The sequence below is a fragment of the Rutidosis leptorrhynchoides genome, chromosome 2, assembly GCF_046630445.1.
Source record: "Rutidosis leptorrhynchoides isolate AG116_Rl617_1_P2 chromosome 2, CSIRO_AGI_Rlap_v1, whole genome shotgun sequence".
NCBI classification, from domain to species: Eukaryota; Viridiplantae; Streptophyta; class Magnoliopsida; order Asterales; family Asteraceae; genus Rutidosis; species Rutidosis leptorrhynchoides.
This window is the reverse complement of record NC_092334.1, coordinates 149,236,766-149,251,277: the sequence shown is the minus strand read 5'-3', so window position 1 is coordinate 149,251,277 and position 14,512 is coordinate 149,236,766. Positions and strand designations below refer to the sequence as shown.

General features: G+C 35.0%; 1 protein-coding gene across 1 annotated transcript; it reads left to right on the top strand.

The window, feature by feature from the left end:
- Positions 1-2,841: 2,841 nt before the first annotated feature.
- LOC139888345 (berberine bridge enzyme-like 21) lies at positions 2,842-4,389 on the top strand. The gene has a single exon (XM_071871356.1). The coding sequence runs from the start codon at positions 2,842-2,844 to the stop codon at positions 4,387-4,389; it is 1,548 nt and encodes a 515-aa protein (XP_071727457.1).
- The last annotated feature ends 10,123 nt before the right edge of the window (positions 4,390-14,512 follow it).

Here is a 14,512-nt window from a genome sequence, read left to right as displayed (position 1 = left end):
GCAAACCATAGTTCTACATCGGACATGGGAAGAAACAAATGTGTGCATATAAGTCTAAGGAAAACTCTTTCACCATCAATTGGTTTTAGAAAAAATGAGGTGAAATAACCAAATCTTTCGATTACAATAAATAACCAACATGTTTCACGCCTTTCTCAATCTTGGCTAGAAGACGAAGCCCCATACAATCCTGCACTACCAATTGGTTTTAGAAAAAAGAGATGAAAGAACCAAATCCTTCGATTACACTAAATAGCCAACACGTTTCACGCCTTTTTCAATCTTGGCTAGAAGCCCAAGCCCCATACAATTGCAAAAACTCAACCAGTGCAACTGGTCTTAAACGTTTCAAATTTATTTTGTGTATGAGCAGATTTAGAAAAAAAAAGTTGGGGGACACCTTCCATCGCGATAAATTTCAAACTACATGAAACATATATAAACAAAAATAGCCTAGTACAATTATACGTTATGATTTTTCCGCTTACACTTTTTATTCCTCTATGATTTTATCTCAACTTCAATCATTCATCATGTACAACCATTTGTTATGTACGAATTACCTTTTTATGATCTAGACATAATCTTATTATTATATAATAATAGAATATAGACGACTCACGAAAGGTTTAAAATCCAGTTATCAAGTTATAAGGACACATTAGAGCAGTGTCCGTGTCCATTTCAGTGTCCATTTTTCAGTGTCCATTTTGGAAGCTGAAATTGACTGACAGTGTGTAAGGTGGAGGTGTCCACAGTATCCATTTCAGTGTCCATTTCGGTGTCAATTTTCATATTTTGTATTTTATTTTTATTTTTTAATAACTTTTTATTCTTAATTGTTGTTTTTTATTAATTGTGAAAAATTAAAAAAAACATTAATAAATAAAGTTTTCATTAATAAATATTTACTCAAAATTATCTTCATCTTCTACCTACAGCCAGATTCAACATGCAGCAAAAAAAAAAAAAAAAAAAACCTGCTCTTTCTTCTTCATCTCAGCAGCAGCTAGCAAACCTGCAAAAAAAAAAAAAAAAAAAAATTGATTAAGATTATGAATTATGAAATACAACAAAAAAAGTATGAAAACATTTCCAACGGCTCTTAATTTGAATTTGGACCCCACAATCACACCCTAAAACCACCGTCGGTTTTTGGTGGCTGGAAATCGACGGCGAGATCGACGCCGTCACGGTGTCGACCGACGGTCGATCTCACCGTCGATTTTGAAGGACGGTGAAAAAATTAAACGGGCACCGTGTGCTCTTATACACCTACCTCCTGTATACATTCTCGATCCTTGCTTAGACCACAGATATTGCAGCGTTTGTTGCCTTGAATCCGCCCACAAACGTCCCACAAACGCCCGGAATGGGGCGTTTGTGTTGGGGCGTTTGTCAAGCGAGCACGGGCGTAAAAATGTGCGTTTGTGATTTTTTTTTCTTTTTTAATTTTTTTCTACCTTTTTCACCACTTTTTAACCCAACCTCCAATCATATTTTAACACATCACCTACAAACGCCCTTACAAAAGCCCCCATTACGACTCCCCCTAAAATGTCATGGCCCAGTCACAGTTTTTCCCCAAAAAGTGCAACTCTACCACTCCACGTCACAGTCACCATTATGTATGTTCTTATATAAAATAGTAAAAGTGAGGAACTTAACACCTACTCCCACATATCAACTTTAGTGCTTTGTTTAATACCAAATTGACTGGAGGCTTCTTTTAAATATTTCTAAAAATATAAAGCTATAACATTTATGACAATCTTTTCCTTTAAAAATTTGAATATTATGTGGGGATAGATTCGATAACAAAGGCTTTTTGTCGGTAGTTAAATCAAATTTCACACATGCATTTTTTACTTGCTATAATTAAATCAAAACCCGAGTTCAACACGTACCGACTCGTCGTTTTTTAAACTAATCTATAGTTAATATTAAAATTCTATAATGATGATGTCATTATAAGTCTAATTTCTTTGTTAAGAAAAAAAAAAAATCTAAACATAATGAGTGCTGTCATTAATCTAAATAATTTTGAATTGAAATTAAATATTATTAATTAAATATTATTATTAAATCTTATTAATAATTATTTTAATTATTAAAATTAAATAATTTTGAATTATTTAAATTACTTATTTTAAATTGAGTACGAGAAGGTATAAAAGCTAAAGAGAAAGAAACTAATTCTAAATTTATATTTTAATTTACACTTTTAAAATAAAATGACAATCAATAGTATCTCTTATGATTAAATGTGGATTGTTTAATATGCATTATAGGTGTTTGATGAAATGTTCAGCTGACGAGTTTCTTAGTCGGACTCTGTGATTTCACGGGTCATTAAACTAAATAACTTTAGCATTTACGTTCACTTAATACTTAAAACATATCATTAAACTGTTTCGTTTAAACAAACTCGTGGTTTCACTGGGCATTTCACTAATAGTTGTTAAATCCCTTATAATCTCTCTACCATGTACGAACTTCTTGTTCTCGCACATAGTAGTTGTCTCAGTGGACACTACTCCACCAGTAAAAGCATATCTTCACGTGCACAGCACGTGCCTATAAATATTATACTCCGTATATGTTTGGAGACTTCAGTGAAAACTAACTACAAAATCGAAATATCAAAATAAATGTAAACAAGATCCACAGAATATTATAAAATTCACGTCCCTGATTTTTAAATAATTCAACCGAGTTAGGTGACATAAAACTCTTCCCTTTTTAAATTCATTTAGCTATATATACTATACTATACTACAAAAATTTATGGCCATCATCACCAATATATTTTAACCCTGCTAACAAACTGCACCAAAAACCATGTCTTCATTTTATAAATCTTTCCTTCAATGCCTTCAAGAACAATCACCCGAACCCGACCCGATATTATCTTCAATTGTTTACAGCCCTGCGGTGAACTACACCGCGTTCACCGCAGTTTTACAAGCTTCCATAAGAAACCGTCGTTTCAACACAGTCTCTACACCTAAACCCGCTATCATTATCACCCCAACTAAAGAATCGCATGTTCAAGCTGTCGTTAAATGCGCCAAAAAACTCGGTGTTCAAATCAAGATTCGTAGCGGGGGACATGATTACGATGGACGGTCATATGTATCGAATGAAAAGAACTTTATTGTACTTGATATGTTTAAATTACATGATGTTAAAGTTGATAGTGAAACCGAAACTGCAGTTGTTCAAACAGGAGCTCAATTAGGGGAACTGTATTATAGAATTTGGGAAAAGAGTAAGGTGCATGGGTTCCCTGCTGGAGTGTGTCCAACGGTTGGTGTTGGTGGACATGTAAGTGGTGGTGGTTATGGGACCATGATTCGGAAATATGGGTTGTCGGTTGATCAAGTGATTGATGCTCGTATTGTAGATGTTAACGGGCGAATTTTGGATAGGAAATCGATGGGTGAGGATCTTTTTTGGGCTATTCGTGGCGGTGGTGGTGCTAGTTTTGGTGTTGTATTGTCGTACACCGTGAAAATTGTTCGTGTACCAGAAATTAACACTGTATTCAAGATAACTAAGTCTGTTGCAGAAAATGCAACAGACTTGGTTTATAAATGGCAGGCAGTTGCGCCTGTCATTAACAGAGAGTTATTTATTAGAGTTATATTAATGCCGGTTATAGAGAACAGTCGAACAACGGTACATGCTTCATTTATAGCTCATTTCATGGGCGATTCGAACAAATTGTTGGATTTAATGAACACGAAGTTTCCGGAATTAGCTGTAAAAAAAGAAGATTGTTTAGAGTTAAGTTGGGCCCAGTCTGTGTTGTACTGGGCCAATTTAGATTACAAGTTGCCCGAGGAGATACTCCTCGAGCGAAACTCTGACACAGTTAATTTTTTGACACGAAAGTCTGATTATGTGCAAAACCCGATCTCAAAATCAGGATGGGTGTCTATTTTCAACAAGTTGGCGGAATTGGGTAAATGTGGTTTTTATCTAAACCCTTACGGCGGAAGAATGGATGAACTACCGGAAAGTGCGACGCCATGTCCTCATCGTGCCGGAAACTTGTTCAAGATTCAATATTCGATGAATTGGGTCGAAGATGATCCAAGTCTAGAGGAAAAGTACTTGAATCAAACTAGAGTTTTGTATGCTTTCATGACGAAATATGTATCGAAAAATCCAAGATGTTCATACTTGAATTATAGAGATTTGGATATCGGTGTGATGACCGGAACCGGTGTGAGTGCCTACAACTCCGGCAAGATGTATTTTAAAGGGAACTTTGATAGATTGGTGAAGGTCAAAACAGCCGTTGACCCGGATAATTTTTTCAGAAATGAACAAAGTATTCCTCCACTTCATGAAAAGTCACTTGGGATCATTTCTTGTTTGTGAGTTCATGTTATGAAGCATTGTTGTTGTTTTTGAAGTGATTTTTTTATTTTTAATTATCAGATCGTTTTCCACGATCTATTTTTGATGTAATTGAAATAATATAAATTTGAACGAATTGTAGTTTGCTATCGTTGTAATCGGATCTAGGATTTAGAGTGAGTGGTAGCACAAAAATATAATAATAATAATTAATATTTAATATTTTAATATTAATTTAATAATAACAATAATAATATTAACAATAATAGTGTTTTATTACAAAAAGAAAGTTCCTTACAAAACGTATTGTTTCGGTTTGTAGAACTAAAAGGCTTTACAAAATCATGATGGGCCTGAATGGTGCACAAAAAAAAATATTCAATGGTGCACTATTATAAAGCCCAACTATTTTTACACTAAGTGAACTTATTTGAGTGGTATCCTGGACTACCACTGGGCCTAAGGCCCATCCGCCCCTAGTTGTAATAAAATAGTGTATTGCTTCGTAGAAAATAGTGTTAAGGTATAGGGAAATTATTAATGTATTATTTACTGATTTTTTATGAGGTTTTCAGTTTATAGTGAAACGTTCGTCAACTTCACATATTATAAGATATGGGTAAATATCGTGGATCGACAATTTAAGATATGTTACTATAATTGTTTAATAAGCGATGGTTTTACATATCGATAAAAAAAAATTGTCTTATATTTAAATTGTTTCACTCAATGTTAAAAAAATGTCTTATGTGTTAGCCAAATTATATAATGAACTAGTTTATTGTCACCATTACTACATGTTTCCGTCATTATAGTATTAGTTCTTAGTTATTGTATCATTAGACCATTTGTTTTTTTTTTTTTTTCTTTGAAAAGCAGAAATTTTATTAGCCGAAAAAAAAAACTATAATGTACAACAAAAACAAATCGCAAGGTGATAAGATGCCGAGCTAGAATCCTACACCTACTTACATCGCAACATAAGCATCAAAAAACCTCACAAGAAATATTTACAACATTAATAAAGATTGCGCATTATGTAACCAAGTATGTCATTCGATCTTTTTTCTTTTTACACCGCTTCGCGACCCAATCATAACTCTTAACTTGAATTTCGCTAAGTGCATTCGGAGTAGTCCAATTGGTCTTTTTGAACACTTTTTGATTTTAATTTCTCCAAATGAGATAACAAGTAATCCACACGCTTGCCTTAAGTTGACACCCAATTCGGAACAAGACGAAGAAGTCAAACCACAAAGAAGATTATCAAAAGCAAGATTAGCCGAATCAAAACCCCACCATTCCCGAACCTTCCTCCATATTTCACGAGCATTTTCACAAGAAAGAAGAGCGTGACTAACCGATTCCACATGAGTTTCGCAAAGAGGGCAAAGAGTAGAGTGTAGATCAATTCCCCTTTTGTCAAGTTCGGACAAAACGGGAATCCTCTCCTTAGTTCTCCAAACGAAAATCTCCACCTTTTTCGGAACAAGATTGTTTTTCATACTTGCCAACGATGTACCATTTGAGTTGTAAACTTTTGACATGATATGCTTCGTTAAATTTTTTGTTGTAAAGAAACCATTCTTACTAAGCTTCCAAAAAATGTATCTTCATTATTCGATTCCAACTTGAAATCCGCAATTAGGTTCTCGAGTTCATCCAATTCTGTTTTGGTCCTACCTGTTATTGTTCGCGACCAGCTTCCACGTAAAAAAACTGACCTGTTGCTGCTTACTAGTCGATCTGAAACAAGAGCCGCGGGGTTTGAGTCAAGCCTCTCTAGTCTTTTGAACATCTCCTTAAGTGGTTTGTCTTTAATCCAAATGTCGTCCCAAAATTTGGTCTTGCATCCATTACCAATCTTCCTCGCGAATGAAGTTGTAAAATCGACACCCATGTTATCTATCTCGAATCCTGCTTTAATAATATTACACCAAGTAGAATTAGTAGAAAAAACGTTCCCACCCGAATTAGGAATCCCCGAAACCCCATAGATACTTTTAATAACCTTAACCCACAAGGAAGTGGTGTCGGTTAAAAACCTCCACCATCACTTGCCAATTAAGGCTAAATTTTTGCAATTAAGAGAACCCACATTTAGTCCGCCGTCCGCATAAGGACGGATGACTTCATTCCATTTTATCCATGAAATTTTAGAATTATTTCCCGACCCGCATATATATATATATATATATATATATATATATATATATATATATATATATATATATATATATATATATATATATATATATATATATATATATATACACTCGAGTTTTTTAAGCACGGAAGGCGGGGCACGGAAGAGCGAGAAGAAATACAACGGGAGGCTATTTAAAACCGCATTCACGAGAGTTAAACGTCCACCGAATGAAATCGTACGCGCTTTCCAATCCGATAACCTCTTTTCAAATTTTTCAATTACCGGTTTCCAATTAGATAATTTTCTCATATTTGCACCAATCGGTAATCCGAGATAAGTCATGGAAAAAAAAATCCCATTTTGCAACCAAACATATTAGCCATCTCTTCTACTTCACTTTTGTCAATATATACCCCGAATAAGTTACTTTTACTATAGTTGACTTTGAGGCCGGAGCTAAGTTCGAAACATTTAAGAAGTTTCATTATATTTTTGATATTTTCAAAACTCCATTTGCCAAAAAAGATGGTGTCATCGGCGTATTGGAGATGCGAAATGCGTACCTTTTCTCTACCAATCACAACACCTTCAAAAAGATTCTTTGATACCGCCGATTTAGCCAACCAATTAAGCCCGTCGGCCGCAATAATGAAAAGGAAAGGTGATAGGGGGTCGCCTTGTCTAACACCTCTCCCAAGTTTAAACTCTTTTGTTGGAGACCCATTTACAAGAACCGAAATTGACGCCGAATTGAGATATGATGCAATCCACCTTCTCCATTTAGAACAAAACCCATCAAAACCATCATTTCATCTAAAAAATCCCAACTAATGCTATCAAACGCCTTCTCGAAATCAACTTTAAAAACCATGCTTTTAAGTTTATTGGCCTTCAAAAATTCAAGGGATTCATTTGCCACAAATACACCATCTATAATATTTCTCCCTTTAATAAAGGCACTTTGTTCAAAGCCCACGAGATTTGGAATAACCTTTTTAATACGATTTGAAAGCAATTTTGCGATGATCTTATAAGACTAATCGGTCTATACTCATTTAAACTTACCGGATTAGCAATTTTCGGAATTAATGTGATAAAAGAGGAGTTACAACCCGGAGAAATAGTACCCGTTTGCCAAAAAAATCGGATAGCTTCAATTAAATCTTCTCGAATTATGGCCCAAAACTTCTTGAAAAATCTCATGTTAAAACCATCCGGCCCCGGGGCTTTATTACTCGCGCACTCTTTTATAGCACCCCAAATTTCCTCCTCACCAAATTGTAGTTCAAGCTCACTGGCTTCATTGGGAGATAATTTAAAACACCCTGTGATATCACCAGCCATATAATTCAGCCCAACATTAGGAATTTGCGAGCTAGAAGGCCCAACAGTGGGATTGGCCTGAGAAGAATAAGCCGTAACAGGAGCAGGCCCAGAACAGTTAACGGGTCTTGGGCCACAGCAGTGTGCATTAACAGACTCATCAATAAGGGGCTTGAAGCTGGGCTTGCGTGACATATTGTAGTTGAATATTTCCAAAAATGTTCAAAAACAACATCTTTTACAAGATTCGGTTCCTCAACCCATGACCCATTTAAATTAATACCTCGAATATTGCATTTATTATTTTTTCTACGAATTGAGGCATGGAAAAATTTTGAATTCTCATCCCCTTCCAACGTCCATTTCAATCTAGCTTTTTGTTTTAACATGTTCGATTTGATATTTTCTTTCGCATCCCAACAACGTCTACACTCAAGCCATCTCTTCCGGTCCAAATCCGTAAGAACATTCAACTCGAATTTTAGTTCCCAATCCGTTTCTTCTTTTCTAAGTGCTTCAATCTCTTTATCAAGACCGCCAAATTTCCTTGAACTCCATTCCTTCAAGGTCATTTTGACGTTTTTAAGTCTATCTCTAAAGTTACAATCTTTTCTCGAACCCCGAATTGGTTGCACCCAAGCATCCATTATAACTTTGTCTACTTCCTCACAATTGAACCACTCATCAAAAACTTTAAAAGGTTTAGGACCATAATCGATACCCTTATCTCTTAAACTCAATGGACAATGATCCGAGAGGTGTCTATCCAAAGAAATAACCGAAAGATCGTCCCACAAGTTTAGAAAGCTATTATTAACAAGGAATCTTTCAATCTTACTAAACTTCAACCCGTCATCGCTAATTCTCGTGAATTTTCTCCCATTAATATCAATTTCAATTAAGCCATTTCTAACAATAAACTCATTAAACACTTATCCGCCCTAACTTGATTAAATTGGGAATTAAGCCGATCTTCCGCCATTCTAACCTCGTTAAAATCTCCCACAAGAAGCCAAGATTAATCAACACTATTAATTAAATGCTCAAGTGAATCCCACAAAGCTTTTTTGTCTCGATCATTATGGGGTCCATACACGTTGACAATAATTGATTCTATTCCCAATTTCACCCATTTACCCCTAATTGTTATAAAGCTTTCACACCCGAAATATCGAATTCACTAGAATCCCAAATACAAAGAAGACCACCCGAATTACCCACCGCCTCTTTTTGAACATACCCGAAATTAGAACCCCCCCATAAGGCATTAACCCATCTATCATCAATTGTTCCGCATTTAGATTCTTAAAAAACTGCCACATACGGTTTCTCACTAATACAACTATTTCTTACCCACCCGAATTTACCCTTAACCGCAAAACCTCGAACTTTCAAAGAAAGGACTTTCATTAGAAATAAAAATAGAATGAATTTGGGACAGTACATAGACTTATTGAGTGTCAGAGGAGGGCCAATAGAGGCCGATTTTCTCCCCATAATGCTTCAATTCATCCATGTTGATAGATCTAGAAGAAGGGCAAGGTTTGTGTTTTTTCAACACCTTCTTCGATCTGAAACCACATCCCTTACACAAGAATCTGTTTGAATCTCGACAATTAACACCAACCCGTGCCCTATTCTTCAATCTCATTATTCTTGACGATGCCTTATAATTACACACAGTCTTCCAATAACACTTATTACAATTCGAAACCTCAGCCGTTCTTGTACTTCTACTGTCAGATTGCTTTAATTTATGCTTTGACTGTTGACGTGAATCAGAGATCTTTTTAATCTTTTTACTCGATGCTTTATTAACCCTATTGTTCACAACAGTATCGTGAATGGACCCTCCATTATGATCATTCGATATGAAACATTCCCTATTCGGTTCCTCTGTATATTAACACATTCCCCACTAGGCTCACCATTATCTTTCAAGGGACTAGGTCCACTCTTATTCCCCAAAGTGTCATCAACATAAGTGGTGTTATTAGCAAACGAATAGAAAGAGCCCCCATCCTTATCCGAAATATTTAAATCATTATCCCCAGAAATTCCTTTGGACCCAAAAGAGGCGTTTGACCCATTTTCGTTTTTCAGCCCATCAGCATGTTCCCCATCTTTTTTACTAGGATTTAAATCAGTCCCAACACTAACATTACCCAGCCCATTAAAAGTTTTTGGATCTTCATTAGTTGCATCCATACCGTTACTAAATGTTTCGAAACCGTTAATATTCTTTGATGTACTTGGTGGGGCCTTAGGGTTACTTGGATAATCACAAAGATTTGGAGACGCATAGGTATCAGGAGAATTAGGGTTTCCAATGTCACGCTTTATCATGGGACTTGCACTCTTTATCTTGGGACTTGACAACTTTTCAAAAAATTTTGCCGTCTCTTCCACAACATCATCATTACCAGCTTTGGTTTCAACGAAACATGACCATTCATCTTCGGCAATTAATGTATCTCTGATCACCGGATCACATGGAAAATTCGGTGGCATCTCCTCTTCTGGAATGCGATCATCGTCTTCTTCTTCAATGTCATCAACATCATCTTCGTTTTTGCTATTTAGGACACCGTTAAAGAGGCTATATTCATCATCATCTTTTGGTCTATTGTGATTTTCACCCTTACCCTTGTCATCATCTGACATTATGGAATCCGAATCGATGTAGTCCGATCCTTCACTAGAGTCCTCATTCGAATTATACCAATGATTTTTTGATTTAAATCTGCATCCACATCTATCCTCCTTTGGCTTGTGCTCAACGGATTCTTCTACTACATTAATGAAGTAGACTTTGGACTTATATATCAATTTTATGGCTTCATTGACAATAGAAGGTTCATTAAGCTTGACAAAAACCCTCCCTTTTACAAGACACTTGGTATCATTAAAATCACAATTTTCTAGAATGTAAACGACACCCCATCATTCTGCTATGGACTTGAAAGTTTTCTCCGACCAACATGGTAACGGAACTCCTGTAATTGAAAGCCATGACATCCTACCTTCTGGCCAAGCTCTGAAATCCCACATGCTCAATTTATGTATCCACTTATTGAGTTTGTACTTTTCTTCAACTACTTTTTTTGCAGCTTCAATGTTATCAAAGACTATCATGAAGCTAAGACCATTAAATCTCTTGACATCAACATCATCATACCCTTTATCCTTAAGAATTGATTCCAGATTTTTAAAAACTCCTATGGTTCTTTGATAACTCCTAAATTATACAGTTTTTTAATAATATTTTGAGGAGTTATCTTAATATTTTTTAGTCATTTTAATGCCAAAACATGCTAAAATGGGAAAAAGGTATTTCTAATAATTTTATCAAAGTTATGTATTAAACATGATCAAAAATAAAGAAAACTGCAAATCGTCTAAATGAAGCCGCCGACAAGGATACAAGGAAGCCGCCGGCTTAGAGTTGAATACATCAGTATGTTCCAGAATCGATGTAAAATTGAAAGAACTTATTGATCAAGAAAAAGGCAAAGGAAGCCGCCGGCTTCATCCTGAAGCCGCCGACATGGTTGACACGGTTTCTCAACTTATCGACCAAGTTCAAGTAAAAATGGAAGCAAAATCAAGACAAAATCAGAAAGATCTGGCGAATCTTTGAAGTCGCTGGCCTGGCCTGAAGCCGCTGGCTTGAGTATGACGGTTAAAAGATTTAGCTTGTGGATTAAGTTTAACTTGCACAAGGAGTCACCGACTCAAGGCAAGCCGCCGGCTTCCCACTGAAGCCGCCGGCTTGGCCACCGAACTTAAATAGTATAAATACAGGCCTCTGGTCTCAGTTTTCATATGTATTAGTTTTCGGAATTCAATAATTCTGGTTAGGTCATTTTTTTAGGGTTTTTCTCTAAACCCTTAGGTTAGATTTAGTCTTTGTAATCAAGATTCAAGTTTTAATTCAAGTTATTTTACATCTACCTTTTTTTTAAGGTATGATTCTATCCTTATTTTATTATTTTATTTATCTTATTTACTGTATTCTTTTCTGTTTGTCTTCTGCTATGAACTAAATGTTCATAGTGGTTACGCGGACGAAGATTGAACTTCATATGAGAATCAGATGAAGCCGCCGACCTCACCCTCAAGCCACCGGCTTGATGGGAAGGAAGCCGCCGGCTTCAGTGCTTCATCTGTACAGTTTCTGGTTCTTTCCCAAATATGTATGGTCGAGTTTCTGTGATGATATTTGAACTGTTTCGAATTTGTTTTGCTTAAATATACTTGTTTGTCATGTTTAATGATTAGATAACATGATTTTAGAATTGATTAGTACTTGATCCAACGATCTATTATCCGATTCATGCTACTTGTTTAGATCTAGTCCATAAAACTTGTTAAATTGAATTGCATGCAACTAAGTTAAACATCATAATAGTGATAAACTTGTTTAGTTGGAATTACACTTATATAATAGAGTTTGATATTGTTAGGCTTAGTCGAAGATCCTCTGTTTGGATGTGTTTAATTAATGATTGCATGAGAACTTAGTAGTAATTAACTTTCAGATAGTAACTTGAGTTGATCTACTTAATGTTTAATAGCTTATACAATTTTTCAGTCTATTTGCATGTTAATCCGCATCTTAAGATTGATATGTATCATGTAATTGAATTGAATGCTAAGAATTGAGATATTAGTCATGCACATCACATGTCTAGTATATGCTTTAAGACCTGCTTATTAATGATATGCAACACTTGTCTTAACCTTCTTAGGGATAAAAATTGGTCTATGATTGTTATCTTGATTTGTGTTAATATAAGTTATGAAACTTGCCTAATATGATTCTCGTATGAGCTATTCGTTCATGTAGCTGCTTTTATTTATAATTGTTTAATTTGAATCTTTTACTTTATTGCTTTATTTTGTTTATCTTAAATCATCTCTTTCCTAAGAGATAAGAATCTATTCAATAAAAGACATAAAAATATCCTTAGTTCTTTAATAAGAGCTAAGTTATAAACAACTTATAACGCATCTACGCTCTCTTGGGACGATAACCTAAGATACTACCTCTGATCGGGTTTTATTGCTCGTTAGGTTGTTAAAAGTGTATTAATAAAGGTTTTAAAAATTTAAAAGTCTGAAAGGCAAATCAAGCACTGCACACTTTTGCACATCAACTTTTTGGCGCCGCTGTCGGGGAACGCGGTAAATAAGGAAGTGGGATATATTTTGGTTATTGATATTTCTTGAAAACGGGTGATGACTGTCTTCCTTTAGGGGAGGGTTGCTGGGGTTCCGATTTAAAGGCTCATGCTCGAACCTAGACGCTGACAGGTCACTTAAGTATTGAAAGATTCAATAGGCCGTGTATGTTTGATTATTCGTTGTTATGCGATAAAAGTTGTTATTTAATATCTATTTTATTAATTATGTTATTAATATTTATTATATTTATTAATTTAAAATTTGCTAATATACTAATATATCTCTTAAATATTACTAGAAAGATTAGAATAAATTTAAAATATAAATATATATATCCTTTAAGGCTTAAAAGATTTTTTCCTAAAACTTTTCTTTTTATGATTTTAGATCACATGAACACTCGGTCCAAGAAACCAGTCTTACAAGATATGTTACCAAATCCTGATATATTATTTAAACATTCCAGGGATTCAAATATTATTAAGAAATTAAATTTCAATAAAGAACTACTTCTAATGATGATTCATTATCTGGTTCTCCGTCTAGTCCTGATTCTAATTTGGGATCTCTTTTTGGTTCAGAAAGTGAAATGGCTACTGAAAATTCAATGACAACGTTAATGAAAGCTGGTCGGGAAGGATTAGGTCATGCTATTACTCAGCCTGAAATAAAAGAAAATTTTGATATTAAAGGCCCTATTTTTCATTTGCTTAAAGATAATCAATTTAGGGGTACTGAAAAGGAGGATGCTAATGCCCACATTCGGAATTTTAAAGATATTTGTAATCTATTCAACATTAATAATGCGGAAAGTAATATCATTTATCTTTGTCTCTTCCCATGGTCGTTAAAAGATGAAGCTAGAGAATGGTTAAACTCGTTACTAGAAGGAGACATTACTAGTTGGAATACGATGGTTGAAAAATTTCTCACTCGATTCTTTCCTGCATCTAAAACAGTCACTCTTCAAACTGACATTGCTAATTTTCGTTAGAAAACTAATGAGTCTCTTTATTCTGCTTGGGTACGATTTGGTCAAATGCTTAGAGGTTGTCCACAACATAGTTTGGATAAATTTAAAAAAGTAACTACTTTCTATAAAGGTTGTGATATTGCTACAAGAAGAGAGATTGATACATCTGCTGGAGGAAACATTATGAGTAAAACTGCCGAGGAAGCTGAAACTTTGATTAATAAGTTGGCTGCGCATTCCCATGAATGGAACCAAGACTTAGATATTTCTCGTTCGGTAAAACCTGTTTGTTATGATTCTGAAGATATGGTTAAGGCTATGAATGTGCAATTAGGTAATCTAGGAAGGCAGATTGAAAAGCTTACTAAGGAAATGCACATGATTAAGGTAGGTTGTGAAAAATGCCAAGGTCCTCATGCTACTAAAGATTGTGTTGCTAGTCTTACTATGGAGCAAGTTGAGAATGTTTCGTATGTGAATCAATTTCAAGGAAATCCAAACTACCAAAATAA

Bases quoted from the DNA above. Each gene is read 5' to 3' on its own strand.
- LOC139888345 (XM_071871356.1), top strand. From the start codon at position 2,842: ATGTCTTCATTTTATAAATCTTTCCTTCAATGCCTTCAAGAACAATCA.